At 34.1% G+C, this 18,261-nt stretch overlaps 4 protein-coding genes across 7 annotated transcripts; all 4 read left to right on the top strand.

Annotated features, from left to right (window-relative positions):
• The first annotated feature begins 333 nt into the window (after positions 1-333).
• On the top strand, positions 334-3,551 carry LOC139851919 (leucine-rich repeat protein 1-like). The gene is made up of 6 exons (XM_071841122.1): positions 334-726; positions 2,167-2,238; positions 2,343-2,486; positions 2,567-2,638; positions 3,099-3,170; positions 3,349-3,551. The coding sequence occupies exons 1-6, from the start codon at positions 503-505 to the stop codon at positions 3,419-3,421; spliced, it is 657 nt and encodes a 218-aa protein (XP_071697223.1). The 5' UTR covers positions 334-502; the 3' UTR covers positions 3,422-3,551.
• Positions 3,552-5,024: 1,473 nt separating this feature from the next.
• Positions 5,025-8,230, top strand: LOC139852147 (ABSCISIC ACID-INSENSITIVE 5-like protein 2). Of its 4 annotated transcripts, none has more exons than XR_011760941.1 (4): positions 5,025-6,362; positions 6,438-6,509; positions 7,450-7,532; positions 7,660-7,902. XR_011760941.1 is itself a non-coding variant. In XM_071841376.1 (4 exons), exons 1-3 carry the CDS (start codon positions 5,547-5,549, stop codon positions 7,738-7,740), a joined length of 969 nt encoding a protein of 322 aa, XP_071697477.1. In that variant the 5' UTR covers positions 5,025-5,546; the 3' UTR covers positions 7,741-7,755; positions 8,144-8,230. The 4 variants fall into 4 exon arrangements, 3 of the variants coding, with proteins under 3 accessions (XP_071697477.1, XP_071697476.1, XP_071697475.1); XM_071841376.1 differs by lacking the exon at positions 7,450-7,532 and adding an exon at positions 8,144-8,230 and having other exon boundaries at positions 7,660-7,755; XM_071841375.1 differs by lacking the exon at positions 7,450-7,532 and having other exon boundaries at positions 5,025-5,291; positions 5,523-6,362.
• On the top strand, positions 8,157-9,096 carry LOC139853953 (uncharacterized; the record flags this gene model as incomplete). The annotated part of the gene is made up of 2 exons (XM_071843289.1): positions 8,157-8,645; positions 8,746-9,096. Coding segments are annotated over 2 exons (840 nt in total), but the record flags the coding sequence as incomplete, so codon positions are not given.
• Positions 9,097-11,670: 2,574 nt separating this feature from the next.
• Positions 11,671-14,795, top strand: LOC139851741 (RHOMBOID-like protein 1). The gene is made up of 6 exons (XM_071840900.1): positions 11,671-12,075; positions 12,999-13,162; positions 13,712-13,875; positions 13,974-14,230; positions 14,327-14,453; positions 14,540-14,795. Exons 1-6 carry the CDS (start codon positions 11,699-11,701, stop codon positions 14,660-14,662), a joined length of 1,212 nt encoding a protein of 403 aa, XP_071697001.1. The 5' UTR covers positions 11,671-11,698; the 3' UTR covers positions 14,663-14,795.
• Positions 14,796-18,261: the final 3,466 nt, after the last annotated feature.

The raw sequence follows: 18,261 nt of genomic DNA, 5'->3' as shown, positions 1-18,261 counted from the left end.
TGATTTCTTAACTAATTTACACTAATAATTTTTGAAATTTAATATTTAAATGTATAGAGTATAATTCAAATAAATTGAGAATTTATAAGAATTTAATTCTCATTTGCATATTAGCTTATACGTTTATAAACCGGGCAAAACATATTAGCTCATTCTTTCATGCTTGTTTTATAAACTGAGAATTTAATTCTAGCATTATTTGTGTATAAATTCATGTTAGATGTATTGTTGGTTAAAGGAAAAAAAAAAAAAAAAAAAAATAGAAAAGGTCAATAGTCTCCGACTTATAAAAAGTCTACTAATTGCTCCATTTTCATTTGCATTTGTTGGGGGTCAAAAATCAAAATCCATCCCCCAACTCCACTCAAACATATTCCATCATTGACTCCACCACCCCCAATTCACAAATTCAACGCCTTTTTCTACTAATAAAAATAACAATAACAATTGTTTAAATTCAATCGAACTAGTCTAGTAATCTAGTATCACCATATCATCATTCATGGGGCTGTATAGGTTTGCAATCTTATTAGTAGCAGCAGCAGCAGCAGTTTTTATATCGACGACGACGGTGGTCACCGGAAATTCAGAAGGAAACGCGCTTTACGCGCTTCGCCGGAGCTTAAACGACCCGGAAAAAGTACTTGAGAGCTGGGATCCGAATCTTGTGAACCCGTGTACTTGGTTCCACGTCACCTGTAATCAGGATAACCATGTTACTCGCCTGTAAGCTCTAATTTTTACACTCCAATTTGTTCTCCCCTTATTTATTTCTTTATGTCTGTTTTTATTTAACCTAATTTTTCATTTCAATCATCCTCTTAACTTAAATTACAGAAATAAATATAATAACTTGTGTCTTATTTAGACCAAAAGCCCAATTTAATAAAAGTTCATAGTCCGTTAAAGTAGACGTATTGGCTTATCCAAATTCCACTCACTATCTTATAGTATAAATTTGAAAGCTTTCTACTTTCAAATCAGTTATAATGAAAGAGGTTATTTTTTTGTGATTGTTTGATGTGGGTTCATACCTAATGTGTGATCTTTGTTTGTATAGCAAGATTCTTGCTTTACCTAAGTTTTGTTAGTGGGTGGGTCATGGGGCAGTTGTTGAAGAAACATGTCAACTCCTCTATTCAGCTGCACAAGTAGCAAGCATTAGTTATGATTTATCTAAGTTTGATTTGTACTGTTTGCATGTCTAGAAATTGGTACAAATATATTTGTAAATTGCTGTAGTTAATAATTAATAGTTATGTCTCTGAGTCTCTGAATGTTACGTAAAATTATACCTGGCAATTGAGACACATACTCTCAAATTTGGGTCAAATGGGTCAAGCTTTCGGGTCAATTGGGTCTAGGAAAAAATTTGGCTCGACAATGTAGACCAAAACTTAAAAAAAGGTCCAATGAGTTTTTCTCCAACCTATTGGTTCTTATACAAAATATAAAAGAACGGGTCAAATGGGTATCTATTCTTAAAGCTCAATAAATAGAGATAGGTCTAATGGGTCTTGTAAATGGGTAAAATAGGTCGAGCATAACAAGTTTCATCCGTCAATCATTTATGAAAGCATTAATGATCATATCAATTATTATGTATATTAATATTTTCTTAAAGATATATAATAGTAAATATAAATGATAAATAATAATAAATAATAAACAATATAATAAATGTAAAAAATCAAGTGTAAAAGTAAATGACCCGTTTGGACCTATTTGACCCATTACTTATTTTGACCTGTTACCCAATCTAACCCAACCTGACCATTTGACCCATTACTTATTTTGACCTGTTACCCAAACTAACCCAACCTGACCCATTTGGACCCGTTTAAAATTTTTACCCGTTTTACCCATGACCCATTAAAACCCAAAACTGTTTCGGCCCATTACCCAAACAGACCCAACTTGACCCAGGTATACCTAAAATTCACATTTTCATCTCATATCCATTGTTGATGTTGGCTGTTTCTTACTCGTGTATCCTTTTTTGATGTTTAAGTCCAACCAACTGTTATAATTTTAGATCTTATAGGTTAAGAAGATTATTAAAGTTCACGGATATGATTCTGGTTCAATGTCATTGTTGATCTTACAAACTGTTGGTTTTCAACCAAAGGTTATGAAACTATTTATGTTATATTCTTCACTTTACAGGGATCTTGGAAATTCAAAGTTGTCTGGTTATCTAGTACCTGAACTTGGAAAACTTGAACATCTACAATACTTGTGAGTCACTCATTTTTAAAGCTTGGTAGTTTATATTGTATATATTTTCTGCTACAAGCGTACATTGAACATCCATGATCTATGATGTACATTTATTGATGCAGGGAGCTTTACAAAAATTCCATTCAAGGTACTATTCCTGCCGAGATCAGTAACTTGAAGAGCCTCATAAGCTTGGATCTCTACAACAACAATCTCACTGGCAATATTCCATCTACACTTGGAAATTTGAAATCTTTAGTGTTCTTGTAAGTTTAGCTATTTACGCCAATATCAGTAGCTCTTATTTTGATAAAAAATTTACTAATTACTCGTTAACCATATGTAGGCGTCTTAATGATAACCGTCTAACTGGAAAAATACCAAGGGAACTCACTGGTATTCCAAGCCTGAAAGTCGTGTACGTACTCATTCCTTATTGATTTGTTCGGTACAAAATGTAATAAACCAATATCACTGTTGTCAAAGTCGGCCGACGCATCGGTTTGGGGACTAGTCACTAGCCCGTCCCGACTCGCCAAAAATGCCTTAAAATCCGGTCAACGCTAAAAAGTCTGGTCAAATTGGTCAAAGTCGGGCCGAGCCGGGTCTGACTTGGTCAAAGTTAGGTCAAAATTTTTATATTTTTTAAAAGTATATTTTGTGTAGTATATCTATGTTTGATATTTTGTGTGGTATGTCCATGTTTGTGTAGTGATGCATATATGTTTAGTTTTTTATTTTTTAAAAAGTCAACGTTGGTCAACGCCTGACTCGTTCCCGTCTCGACTTGTTCTTCCAAGGTTCCGACCGACTCGTTCTTGAACCGTGACTTTTACAAGCATGGCCAATATTGATTAGTGTTTGCATGTTTTGTTCAGGGACGTATCGAACAATAACCTCTGCGGAACAATTCCTACCAGCGGCCCGTTTGAGCACATCCCTTTGAACAAGTAAGGCTTTCTTATCTTCACGTTTCCTTTACATTACTATTTATGTCTAAAACATTTTTGTTGGGATGTTATTTTTTGAGTAGTGAGTTTCAGTGGAGATAAAGTGCGGTTAAAGCATATATGTTTGACTGTTTATTGTTGTTATATTTTTTGACGAAATGACGTTTGTGTTTTGCAGCTTTGAGAACAATCCTCGTCTTGAAGGGCCAGAGTTGCAGGGACTAGCGAGTTATGATACTAACTGCTACTAAAACTGTTGCTCAAGTTTGTTGCTTTTATAAAAGAAGTCTTGTGAAAACATCTGAACATCTGGATAGTTTATGATATTGTCTGTGTAAAATGGTTATGTTGTTGTGGTTGTATGTCGTTTTGAAAAGTATACTATTTTGTGACAATTTTTTCTCGAAAAAATTGGAATTCAAATATAGATGCAACGATTCAAATGATTACATGTGATACGGACTCTTAACTGGTATTAAATAGATCATACAATATAAACTACCTACCTGGCCAACCTATCTATTGAACGAAATCATGACAAACTTGAAATCAGTCACAAATACAACACCACCCATCGAAACATCTATATTCCCCTTCTTCACACTTCTTGAACCACGAGCTTCATATGAAAAAAGATCGACACCTCATGACAATTTGATGAAGCCGGAATTTGAACCTAAACTACAAAAATCCTTGTAAACTCTAATCGTTCACCCTACCGAACACCTACACACAAATAAACGAGTAAGGTCGAACGACTGTTCAAAAGGCATACAACAAGAGGAACCCAAATACTAAATAACTCCGGCAACTAAGGACCCGAAACGTTAAAAGCAAAATCCACTTGAGACCTCAAGAGTAAAAACTCCGACCCAAGATAAAATTAGATCAAAGAATGTATTAATCTACTGAAGAAGGACATGTAACTACTAAGAAGTGATCACAACGCGTCTGAATTTATTAAGTGGTACTTCAACAAGATATAGAACGAATAACACGAAAAACACCAAGTAAATGGAGGGAAACAAGACAAAACTGAAGCAAATAAACACATGTCAACAACGCGAGTTAAAATTTAACAATCTTAAAACATATATCTTATAAGTTTATAATAACTTATTAATACTCCGTAATAAGTATTTTGTAATAACAATATAACAACAATAATTAACAACTATTACACTGTCTTTTTTTATTAACTTTACTAATTTAACCTTTACTTTTTTTGTCTAACATATACGGAGTATAAGAGTATATTTTCTTTTACAATACTATTATTATTATTATTATTATTATTATTATTATTATTATTATTATTATTATTATTATTATTATTATTATTATTATTATTATCTATTTTTGAAAGTAACTAATACAATAGATATCCCTAATTTCATAGATTTGTTATTTTGTTTTGATGATTCGTATTTTTATTGCTTTGCTATTCTGCTTTTCTTGTTTTTGTACTAGTTATATGGTTGCTTGTTAGCCCCTAGTTTAGTGGTTATTTGTTGTATGTGTTTAGTAGGTTTAGTCTCGGCTCACTTTTGTTAGATTTCGTGGTGTTTAGTTCGGTTAGGAGAGTCGACTTTTCGTTTCTATATTGGTATGATTGGTTTGAAAGTTCATGTTTTAAAATGTCCCGTTTGTCTCTTGAAATTCAATGATATTTTGATGGAATTAGAATTAAATTTAGACACGAGTCTTGTGTAAATTCAATTCCAATTTTACCGAAATTTCATTGGTTCCGTTAACTAAACGGGCCTAACTTTTTTTGAAAAGAAATCAATGTTTCATCATTAATATAAACGGAGTAACAAATACTCCAAATAATTAAGTAAATATGAATATTAAATAACCCACCCAAATTCTTCTTCATCATTTACTTTGTTCGAGAGTACTAGAATCTAGATTCTAGAATGTGGCATATGTTTCGTTTATGTTGGGTTCATGCTTCTTAACCCAAATAATACTATAATTCATATACGCTCTTATAATACGAAATACTGATTCCATTAAAAAATTTATTATCTTTTAATGATTTTTCATTAACCAACCAACGTTGTTAAAGAGTTTGCTGCTGAAGCTGCATGGAATAAAATCAGGGTTTTTTTGTTTCCGGTAAGTTCTATTTACCCAAATTACCATTTCTTTAGTGCGAATCATGAACCTGTAATTACAATTTAGAATCCCCTTTATCATCATCTGTATACATAGACATAGATATAGATTCAACTGTATTGAATTTGCTGTTTTTATAAGTGAAACAGTTGTATTTATCGATATTAACAAAAGGGGGTTTTCAAAGTTTTGATCTTTTTCTGTTTTATGATTTGGGTTTTTGAATTTAAGAAAGAAATTGATTGTTAGTGAGTAATGGGATCAAATGGTGGTGGTAATAGTGAACCCCAATTGCCTAAAGCTGGTAATTTGGGTAGACAAGGTTCATTGTATAACCTAACTTTAGATGAGGTTCAAACTCAATTTGGGGATCTTGGAAAACCTTTAACTAGTATGAATCTTGATGAGCTTTTGAAAAGTGTTTGGACTGCTGAAAATACTATGAATGTTGAGTCTCACCATGGCCCACCTGGTTCGGGTCCATTGGCTCAACCGTCGAGCATTGCTCTTTCTCAAGATTTAAGAAAACGGACCGTCGATGAAGTGTGGCAAGATATTCAACTAGGTCATAAAACGAACGGTAACGGAATGGGTACTAAAAGTAAAAATAATGACGTTGAAGATACGGGTGGTCGAGAGAGACAACCGACTTTAGGTGAGATGACTTTAGAAGATTTTTTGGTCAAGGCCGGGATTGTTGAGGGTGGGACGTCTCTAGGTTCGAAAAATGCCGATTCGAATGTATCGAATCAACAAAGTATAGTTCCGCAACAAACGCAGTGGGTGCAATATCAGGTAGCACCGATTCAGCAGCAACATGTGTATATGACAAGTCATCATCCGGGTCAACAATCTTTGTCGATTGGTGCGAATGCGATGATGGAGATTGGTTATCCCGAAACGCAAATGACAATGTCGCCATCGAGTTTGATGCATAATCTATCGGATACACATACGCCTGGACGAAAAAGAGTTGCGTCTGGAGATGTGATTGAGAAGAGTGTTGAAAGGAGACAAAAGAGAATGATTAAAAATAGAGAGTCGGCTGCACGCTCTCGAGCTAGAAAACAGGTATATTTTACGAATGCTAATTTTGATTTTTTATTAAATATATAAGGTGTAATAGACTTTTTTGTGGTTGAACAGGCTTACACGCAGGAATTGGAGAACAAAATTTCGCGTCTGGAAGAGGAAAACGAAAGACTTAAGAGACAGAAGGTAAGCGTGTTATTCAATTTTTCTTTTTTGTTTTTTATTTTTTTACGAAATAAGTTATAATAGACTTTGTTAGCAAAAAATTACATGTAGGTTAAAGCTTATAGTAAGACAGTTGTTCTGGGGTGCACGAAGATAAATGTATGACGATACAAAGGAATTTATCATTTGAATTATTAAACATATTGGAATTAAAGAACTGTTTTGAATTTTCCATAAATTTAATGATCATAGATCGAACTCTCAAACTTAAGAAGTCTCGTAAATAAATGTTTTTTGAATCCCCTGAATACCTATTATTACAGGTAAAACTATATTGAACTAAAGTTGAAATGATGAGTTGTTAATAACATATTACTGGCATAAATAGAGAACTTCAAAATATTATTTAGCTGATCGGCTAGGCAAAACTTTTATTAGCTTAAGGTTAGTATGGTGAAATAGAATTCACGTAAGCTTGTGATTAATTTTTCGAGAAACAAAATCAGCAATGCTGTTAACTAATTAGTATATATATATGAACACACACAAATCGCTTATAAAAACACATAAATGCACTTATGACGTGCATCAATATGTCTCGTGTGTCTTTAGACATAAGCGATCAAATAAACTAACAAAAGATGCTAAAAGTCTAATACCGTGATTATAAATCTCTCAAGAATCTATGTAACTCTTGATTCTTATTCGTGAAAGTCGTATCCTTTTATTCAAAAATGAAACCATGCTCTCTATACCGTTATATACGATTTTTGTTGTAACTATGAGATTATATCAGGGTCTTTCTTTTATGTTGTTTGTGTAAGCATCTGGTTGAGAAAACGTTTGCTTTTTTGCATGCGATTTGTTATCATGCTTGTGTAAGCCTGCGAGGACTGTAGTGCTGGTCGACTATGTATGTAAATCATCATATTTTCTTGCTCTGAATTTTATCGATTTACAGCTGGAAACATAGATATAAAAAGACAAGTGGAAATAAATAAGGAACAACTTTATGCATATGGTTTTGGCTTTAGTTAAATGAACGTTAGTACTGATAAGTGATCTTTTTATCTTTTTTTTTTTTTTTCCTTAATTATATTTTTAATCATCCACTTTAAATGCTAATTTCGTGCTCTCCTGTTTTGCTAATTATTTTAGTTTCTATTTGCAGGATGTAGGAAAAGTATTGCCAAGCGCACCACCACCCAAACCCAAATACCAGCTCCGAAGAACCACCTCTGCTCCTTTCTAACAAATTATTCTTCGGGTCAGAAGCGTAGTGTAGAGACATTTTGTCTTTTTTATCCTTTTTTTTATTTTTTTATTTTCCTTAGGAGCACGTTTTTGATGTTGTGTTTGTTAGTGTTGTTTCTTAGTTTTCTATAAATACTGTATCGTGTCGATATTCTGGGTGTATGAAAGACTAGGCACTGCCCATAGTCGCGACTGCTCTAATACAACGACACTTTTCATTGTGTATGTATATTGTTAAGACCACTATGTATCTCTTCAATGTTCGATGTTGATCCAACTAAACACGCGCATTTGATTTTAAGTTTGCTACTGTCTATGAATTTGTTTAACAGAATTTTATTATGTTATCACATATTAATAGTGGCAGACATACTTTATCTTGCTCACTGATATATCAATAGCGGAAGATACTGAAGGCACTATTCGATCGAGGATGATGGAGCCAAAGTGGAAGAATCACCTGCATCTATTTTAGTATCACTGCATTCGTACAAAGAGGCCTTGGCAGATAATAACGCGTCAAAAATATCTGAAATCGAAACTCATTTAAAATCAGTTATGGATGAAAAATTAGTATTAGAAAGACAGCTAGCAGCACTGTCTGATGAACTTTCGAGTGCAAAATATCGAATTCTTAGGATAAGTACTGACTTTGACAATTTCAGAAAGACGACAGAACGGGAGCGTATCTCGTTGGTTGCAAATGCACAAGGTGAAGTTGTTGAGAGTTTGTTGCCAGTTTTAGATAACTACGAACGTGCTAAAGCTGCGATAAAAGCGGACACTGAGAAAGAAGATAAAATTAATAACAGTTATCAGGGGATATATAAGCAATTTGTGGAGATTTTAATTGTGCTTGGTGTTGTTCCTGTGGAGACAACTGGACAACCGTTTGCTCCATTGGTAATTTCACTTTCAAATTCTACAACATTTTTGTAACAATACAGATCATACTAATGCATATGTAAAATTAGTTTGACATTTGACTTTTTCATTGTAAAAGCTGCATGAAGCAATCCTGCGGGAAGAGTCGAGTGAATTTAATGATGGTGTGGTAATTCAAAAATTTCGCGAGGGATTTAGAATTGGTGATAGACTTTTACGTCCATCAATGGTGAAAGTGTCAGCTGGTCCAGGACCTGAAAGCACCGAACGAATAAGCCCATCAGAACCAGCACTCGTAGGTGCCTGGCAAACGGGTCGAGATGGGTTGGGTTGGGTCAAAGATCAAATGGGTTTGAGTCGAAACGGGTCAGAATTAAAATTGGGTCGAACGGGTTGGGTTGAGAACCGGATCGGGTCGGGTCAAGACCCGGGTCAGGCTACTAAAATTGTTCTTGTTTGTATTTATTGATGTATCTCATCCGAACACGCACCCCGAACTCGTGCGTTGAAAATACGCCTCAAAAAATGCGTCTCAATAGACGTGCGAAAAAAATCGCGCGTCGAAAATGATGGTCAAAAACGCGCATAAACAATGAGTGTCGAAAAACGCCATTAGGTAATGAGTTCTGGTAGCCTGCTTATCAGATTATCTCATGGAAATCATGAACAAGTTACCATGTTTACTGATTTTACATAATTGATGTTCCCTCGTCATTTCAAAATGGGTTCAAAATATACATATATACGCATCTCAGTTTTGATAATAAATTGAAATTAAATTTGTGAATTAGATGTATGCTATTAATTAAAGTGCAGTGTGTACAGTGAGTAGGGTTTGTAATTTTAAAAAATAATGGTTTCTAATTTTGGAGAAGAACAAGTAGAGCAAGTTTCAGATTTAGACGATTTGAGCACAATCAGTGTTTGGGACGAAGAACAGATGAGATGAGGTGCAGATGTTGTACAACAAGAACATTTTCGGACACAAAGTTTATACATTATAAGATTTTTGCGTCAGTGGTCCCTCCTTTTTAGTGAAAAAGATGAAGAGTAAAAGGATGAATCTACTATCACATGCAATGTATATGTCAAGGGTTAACGGATTTTATTAACGTCAAGTTGACGGAGGGATGCTCATTGAAAATTTTTGAAAAACAAAAGATTCTAAAAGCAAAAAAAATTCAAAAAACGTTGTTAGCAATATTGAGTATAATACAGGAATCAACACAGCAAAAAAGTCTACCATTTTATATATGTATCAAAGTAATTGTTCAGTTGCAAAACATAACTATTAAATATCATTAACTCATTAATATTCTCTTATTTATTACTCTCAATATTTATTTCTAAATCAGTATCCACACTTTTGAATACAAAGGTAAAACTAAACATATATTAAATTCAATAAAAATTTTAAGAAATACGTAGTATATTTTTAAGGAAAGAGGGAGTATAATTAAGACGGAGAGAATAGGTGTTATCCGAAAGCCATTGACACGGGTTTAACTCACCTGCTACAAATCTATTTTGTCCACTATTGGTGTCTATGACTGTGTCGACGATTACAAATTGTTAACTTAATCAATTCAGTATTTTATACTCCGTATATCATTGGTCATATCTTATATCTTTATTATATTATATTATTATTATTATTATTTATTATTTATTTATTTATTGTGAAAAGAAAAATTAATCAAGGACCAAAACAATAGTTTCACCAAAGTAAAGGTAGTAAGTATAAATAAATTATAAATAAAATAGTGGTTGGTTCAGCTGTATCTACCTGAGGGTCCACTACTACGTACTCCATATGGTAGTTTGGTGACCCGGTTTATTTGACTAAACTGGACACGTTTTTGTCTTAATTCTCCTTTAATTTCTACCCCTCAATGTTGACGTAGATTAACTAAAATCACCCTACATGTTTTCAGTTTATTACACAATGAATTCTTTTGCATGAAGTCATAATAATTAATTTGAGAAAAATAAATTAAAAAATCATTAGTAAATTTAATTTAAGATATATTTATCTTATTATATGTAGAAAGGGTAAATTAATCTAACTTTTATTTTTTTTGAACGACAAACTCATGAACTTATCCACGAATATGCACATGGCGGGTTTTGAAGCTAAACCTATTTGGTTGAAAGGTTCCTTGATTACTGCTAGTTTATAAGTCTGTTGGTCTTAATTTGACTTTTATATGGTGTGTTTGACGCACCAACTTCTTGGAGCTTATGAAAACTTATAAGAGTCTGAGCTTATAATTTTAATAAGCTCCAGTCATAAAAAGTAGAGCTCGTTAATATCATAAACTCATAAAATATTAGCTTCTCATAACTAGTTTATGAAAAAAGTAGAGCTTACGAATTGAAAAAAAAAAACTAAAATGTTCTTACATACTTTTATGTTCTAGTTTTTTTATTTATTTGTGATATATAACTAATAGTGATTGATCAAGCCAAAACTCACCAGTTAAGAGAATCGCGGCTTGAGTGTAATTGGGTTAGGGTTATTTTGGTGTTTGAAGGACCTTACGGTGTTGTTCCACTAATCATTCGTCAGAGGAAATGACCAACCGCCATGATCTCATTTACCATCTCTTTATAATCTCACGTCACTTAAAGTGTGACAGAGAGTCTGTAGTCTGAATTATAATTATTCGAGGTTCCACAACCTTCAAATGATGGATCTTAATGTATGATTTATGTATGCACATAGCTTTCAAGTGATGCACAATCCTCTTATTACGCATATATGATGTACAATTTTAAGATGCGCTCATATGACATGTAACTTTAAGTGATCAATATGATGCGCTTAATATAAAATTTATGCACATATTACGCATACGATGGATTAGTAATCAAATAAGGTTACTATGTCAAAATATAATACATATAAAAACAACACAGATGTATAAAATGATATATCATAAACGATAGGGTTCAAATATAAACATATCTCAAACATCGAGTGGTTAAGTAAAACTTAATTGCATATAAGTAAACTCGCAAATTCATCCATAATAACTTTCAGATTTCCGGCATCCCTTAATTCCGGCGTAATGGCGGAACCTCACCGACCAGAGATTCAAATCAAGGTCAATTCAAGACGCGGTATTGGCGGTGGAAACATCATCCATCCAGTTGAAGTAGAATCATCTCCGTCACCGTCACCGTCACCGTCAACGGCACTTTGGCCGGCGACGGCAGCCAGAAATCAAAGTCAAACACCTTCACCGTTTCGTGAAATCAAGCATTTTAAGAAGTGGTTTCCGTGGTTGATTCCTAGTTTTGTAATAGTAGATACCGTACTGTTTATAATCACTATGTATGTAAATGATTGCCCTAAAAATTCAGTTTCCTGTATCGCTAACTTTTTAGGAAGGTTATCTTTTCAGCCGTTTAAAGAGAATCCACTTCTTGGACCTTCATCTTCTGCGTAAATCTTATATTCTTTCTATTTTTAATTTCATATTTATGTGTTGATTTATACTGAATTTGATCATGATTGTGGTTTAATGTTTGTAGTATTTATGTGTAGCTCAGAAATTAGGTTTTATTAGGTCTAGCAGAAGACTTTAGGTGACATGTGTATTGCTAATTGTTACTTTAAATATATGGACTGCTAGAGACTGAAAATTTGATCTTAATTGTAGATGCAATTGACAAGTCTCTTTTTAGGTCTAGCAGATGACTACAGTTGACATGTATTGCTATTTTTAGTCTATTTTTGTAGACTGCTAGAATTGGGACTAATTTGTTGACATAATTGAAAATTTCTGTTTTGTTAGGTGTAGAAGAAGATTATAACTGACATGTATTGCTAGGTATTGATTTGGATCGTAATTGATGTTAATTTTAAATCGTAGTTGCCGCTTGGAAGCAATCTCTTTATCCGTCGAATCGAGAGAGGGAGGACTCTCTTCACTCTTGTAGAGTGAGTGTTTCACTCGGGGTGGAGAAATGACTTCTCTTTATTCAAGGATAGAGGAAGGATTGTCTACGTCTCACCTCCCTCATACCCCACACATCTATCATCATCATATATTTGTTGCTTATTTGAAGAATAAATCAAAATCAATAGACTGCTAAAAACTTTTTAGGGGTCTGTAGGTGTATTACTTTGTATATTTATGGGTTCTTACATTCATAGACACATCATTAATAAGATATTTATGATAGATTTTATTGGTTTAGTTATAGTTACTAGGATATTATATGATAGACAATCATCTTAAAACGAATGTTTATGTTTAGTAGCTTTGTTTAAATAGTTGTCTTACGTTCTTATAATGGTAACTAAATATGGTGCTGCATTATCTTGAAAAATAAATGAAATTTGTACGGCTTGCTTTTTTTTAGGCTAGAGAAGATGGGGGCGTTGGATGTGAGTAAAGTGGTTCATGATCACCAGGGTTGGCGCTTAATTACTTGCATTTGGTTGCACGGTGGACTTTTCCATTTATTGGCAAACATGTTAAGTCTCTTAGTTATTGGCATTCGACTTGAGCAAGAATTTGGGTTCAGTAAGTACATCGACTGCAACTTTAAGTTGTTACTTTATCAATGTGCATGCATCCTACTTAAAGTCCCGGGACATAAATAGCCGATTTTCTTGTACGCGTAGAGAAAAATACATCTCATTAAGATCTATAAAATACCTAAAACACCTTGAAATTCCACTCATATCTTAAAGGATGAAATCCCCTTTGCCATACTTTGAAGGTAAAATCTTGAAGTAACTGATGCTGATTACCTTGTTGAAGTAATCTTTTTATTAAGGAGAACCTGAATCAACATAATACATTTCAAAATCCTGTTATATCATTTTTGTCTAATCTCTATCAAAATTGTTGACTATAACCAAATAGCAGTAAAAAGTACAACTGATTTGCTATATGGTTTCTTGATGCATATGTGAATAGATTTTGAAAACAAGCATCATACGGTGAAGTGTTACATTTCAAAGATAAAATGTTGCCACTTTGTTGAATAAGCAAACATGTCTGCTCTTCGTTCCGAAACCTATGGTTAGATTATGCATACCATCTTAATTTCTATCGTATTTGTTACAGTACGCATTGGATTGCTATATATCATCTCGGGATTCGGTGGTAGTTTGTTATCTGCACTCTTCCTTCAATCCAACATATCAGTTGGTGCTTCTGGTGCAGTCTTTGGGTTGTTGGGTGGAATGCTTTCTGAACTTATAACTAATTGGACTATATACGCTAACAAGGTAATTTATATAGTATTCTCATATATCAACAACTACATTTGGACAATTAATCCAAGTTGGTGATCTGTTTTTCTAATGTTTACCTAACTATGTTGAAGATGGCAGCACTATTTACCCTTGTGATCATTATCGTTATAAATCTGGCTGTCGGGATTCTGCCACATGTCGATAATTTTGCTCATCTTGGCGGGTTCTCTTCTGGATTTCTCCTCGGGTTTGTTTTCTTAATGCGTCCCCAGTTTGGATGGGTTAACCAAAGATACACTTCGACTTATTCTAGTGCTGGACCTAAGCCTAAGTACAAGACATATCAGCGTGCCCTGTGGCTCCTCTCACTCATTATCGTTGTTACTGGGTAAAAAATCGTACTTTTGTTGACTTTCGGCCAATTTGATCTATTCACATTTTTGCTGATCTTTTATTATGCATACTTGACCCGTTTTCTCAACAGGATGATTGTCGGGCTTGTCTCACTTCTACGTGGAGTCAACTTGAACGATCATTGTTCTTGGTGTCACTACATGAGTTGTGTACCTACTTCAAAGTGGAGCTGTAACACAGATCCGGTAACTTGCATGGTAAGTTACCAAACTCGTATTACCAATTTTTTAAAATTTGCATTTTACAAGGTTGAATTGGGACTAACGGAATGATGGTAATGCAGTCTGAGCAAACGGGTAATCAGTACACATTAACATGCTCTGATAGTGGTAAAAACGGGACCTACTTGTTGACGAATCCAAACACATCTCAGATACGAGGCCTTTGCACACAGCTTTGTCGATGATCACTAGCAGTGGTACAGTCACATTATCTGTCTACAAACACTACATATTTGTATAATATGATTCATTTTTTTTTTTGTTATTATACTTTAATAAATAATGAGAGATGTATAGCATTCTGACTTGATATAGGCGCATTTATTGGTTCAATTCAAAGTTTATTGCATTTGTTTATTTTGGTTTCAATCATTAAAACAACTTTAAAACCCCTCTTTTGAGGTTAAATTGATAATGCATGTAAAGAGGAAATAATGAGTTTGATCAGGAAATAATAACAGATGGAGAATATAACATAATTTGTTTTTCAGACAACTATTATGAGGAAATAATGAGTTTGATCAGGAATCAATGTATTAAGTTAACTCGTTTCAGTATACCTTTTATGTAATGTATGTGATTGAATGTTTTGGTCTCTCGAAATAGATTCATCACGTATGATCTAATATCTATCCCCATAAAACATGATTACGAGCAGCTAACACGATCTTATTCAAGGATGTGAAGAAAAATTTCGAAACCAAATTATGAACAATTAATTATTGTAAGTACATGACAGTTGAAGATGAGACTTTATTTGCCTCAAGATCTGACCCAATTTTTAGCAGAAGCTTAACCAGATCATCATCAAAAGTAACCTCACTTCGATGGTTCTTTTAGGCACTAATGAAGCACCTTAACATTATTGTGTTAGGTTTGTTTGGCATGTTTTGAATAACATCATATGCTTCTTCAATCATCCCAGCTTTTTAATCATTCAAGCATCCGTAATCTTCCATTGTTGGCTGGATGTTGTAATACTTAACCATCTGATCATGTATCACTTCTGACCCATTTCAACAAGACCCAAATGAGTACACGTAGAAAAAGTTCCAGAAATTGAAATGGAGTTCGGTGTCAAACCTAGATCTACCTTTTCATTAGATATTACATTTTCTGCTAGCACATGAATCATGATCGTCCAAGACTACAAATTTCTATAATTCATTGAGTTAAAGATTATCAACTTTTTCTATGTACCCACACGTTGCATGCATCTCAATGAGCGTTATGGCTAGAGAGATGTCCAATTTCGATATCATTCGTAATTACAATGTACATATATATCGACTCCCCATTTTTGTTCTAACCATACGCATACAAGCATAAAGCAGGCCAACCAAAGTTACAGAACTTGGAGCACCAATAACTCCTCCGACCAAAAGTTGTTGAAATAGTAAGAAAGAACCGAACTATAATCAACTGCTTAATATATTCAATAATATACATGTTTTAGCAATGCTTACAAAGTAAGATAAAAGCCGTAATCATGGAACTCAAGAAACCACACCTCTCATTCACTCATCAACACATGACCTGCATGTTCAATATTGAAAATATCAACAAGAATAAAAAAGCGTCGAATGCACCGATCCAGCAGCTGTCAACAATGAGAATCATCAATTAACAGGAATTGACAACAGATTACGCTACTTTATCAGGTTTAAACAGTAGCTCTTTTAAGCAGACAATGGGGTTTGATTGATTCGGCTGGCGTTGGGCTTTTTGAGTATCGTTAAAATGATAGTGTTCCATGCGAATAAGGGTGAAGTTACTGGTGAGTTATTGAAGTAAAGTGTAGCGTAGTAGTTGTGGAATGCTTTGCTTATCTTCATCAAGTGTTACTAATGATGCAGTGGATATCATTGGCATCAAGCTGAATACCAAGGGTAGTTTTGTCTAATCACAAAAATTAATTGATGAAAGAGAGTAATATTAGCTACTAAATAGAAAAAATTTCGACCGCGCGTTGCTATGGTTGTATTCGACGCGCGGTAGAATTTGGATATATGTTGTTTGGTACCTAATATATCTAGTAGGTTCGGTTGTTTGTTGGACGTGTATGTAATATAGCCCGAAATATTTAGTTTTTTTAACGGTGTCCGTTTCGTGTATAGTGAGTCGCGTTGTGTTCGTAAAATTATATCGAGTTGAACGGTGGTCTCGGAAAAATTTAACTCGCACCGAGCGAGAAGATAGGGCCCGTTATAAATTCGGGTGGAGTAAATTTCTTTTATTTTAATAAAATTATATATTTACACTTTCTACTCTGAAAAAGTGTAAAGTTGAGAGGTCTTTGTGTAGTTTGAGCGGAAGTTGAGGGGCCGTTTATAGTGTGAACGTAAACTTAAAACGACGATCCATTAAAACTAAACGACCAAAATTCGGTCTACTAATAGCATGTAAAAAATAGTAAAGTAATAATAATAATAATAATAATAATAATAAAATAATAATAATAATAATAAAATAATAATAATAATAATAATAATAATAATAATAATAATAATAATAAGGTTATCACTGGTGGAGAATGAAGTTAATGATATTTTTTAAAATTGTGTGTGAAAAGTAATTAGACACTTATAATGAGATAGATATAGTATTTAATAAGGTTATCACAATTAAAATCTACATTAATAATAATAATAATAATAATAATATATAACTAAACGGTCTCTCAGTAGAGTTGTGTCTATTAAGTATATCCATACATTATAAGCGTGTTTGATGGGATGGGATTGGATTATATGATAGATGGCTACTGCATTGATTTTTATTGCATATTTCACACAGAAAATATCGTTCATTTTCATTTTCATGGATGAGAGCTGTGCAGAGCAGAGATAATAATAATATTTTTGGGATGCCCACAAGGTGTTTGTTAAATGTCTCCAATGAGTTTTATCTTGACTTCATGGTTTTAATTATATTACGGTGTATGAGGTTTTTGCATCTGTCTTTTTAGCTATGCACTACAACTAAAGGTTGTGTGTAGCTATGTCACATGCCGCTGTGAAGTTTCATTGTCCCTTTGTGGGTCTTAGTGGTTGTCAAAATGGGAGTGGAAATGGGCTTGTTAGAAGTTCTCTTATCAAGCATCTTAGTGATCGTCATTGTGGTATCGATGCGCGGGATATCACTCGACATTCTCTTACTTCTAATTTAGGTGTTTATACTGAGGCTGATGTTACCTTTAGGCGTATGGGGATTTGGTTATGTGGTGTTTGCTACAAAACACACACGGTACGTGCTAAGTGCCGTCATGGTAGGGGCCCAGATGTGCCTCCCCCCGATGAGGGAAATGGTGTTATTCGTTTTGTACTTCATAATTTTACCAAGCCACTAGCCCCCTCTTCTCCTACTCGACTTTGTATTGAGGATGGTTCGGTGCGTGATCATAACGATGGTTTTGACGTGGCTCTCCTTGATCGTTTGTTCTCTAAGGGGTTTCGCACGGTTAAGTCTATCCCTCCCAAGTGTCGTTTGGGGTTTTCTCGGGTTTTGAAAGGTGCTCTTGATAAGGTGATCTCTAAGCCTGATGACATTTCTAGTTGGGTCTCTTTGTTGGTGTTACCCCTTTGTACCCTTAAAACCTTTCGGCCACGGAGTTGTCGTGAGTCTAGGTCTTCGATAAAGCGTCGGCATCAGGAAGAGAATATTTCCCGTGCTATTTGCTCTTGGGGGACAGCGGGTGGAAGTTTACAGCTTGTGAGGGAGTATTTGGCAGAGGATTCTCCTATGTTGTCAGTGGCTGATGATGAGGTCCTTGATTTGGAAAAGC

This window comes from Rutidosis leptorrhynchoides, chromosome 6, assembly GCF_046630445.1.
Source record: "Rutidosis leptorrhynchoides isolate AG116_Rl617_1_P2 chromosome 6, CSIRO_AGI_Rlap_v1, whole genome shotgun sequence".
In the NCBI taxonomy this organism is placed as follows: Eukaryota; Viridiplantae; Streptophyta; class Magnoliopsida; order Asterales; family Asteraceae; genus Rutidosis; species Rutidosis leptorrhynchoides.
Note: the sequence above shows the minus strand (reverse complement) of the source record. Positions and strands in the feature narration are given on the sequence as shown.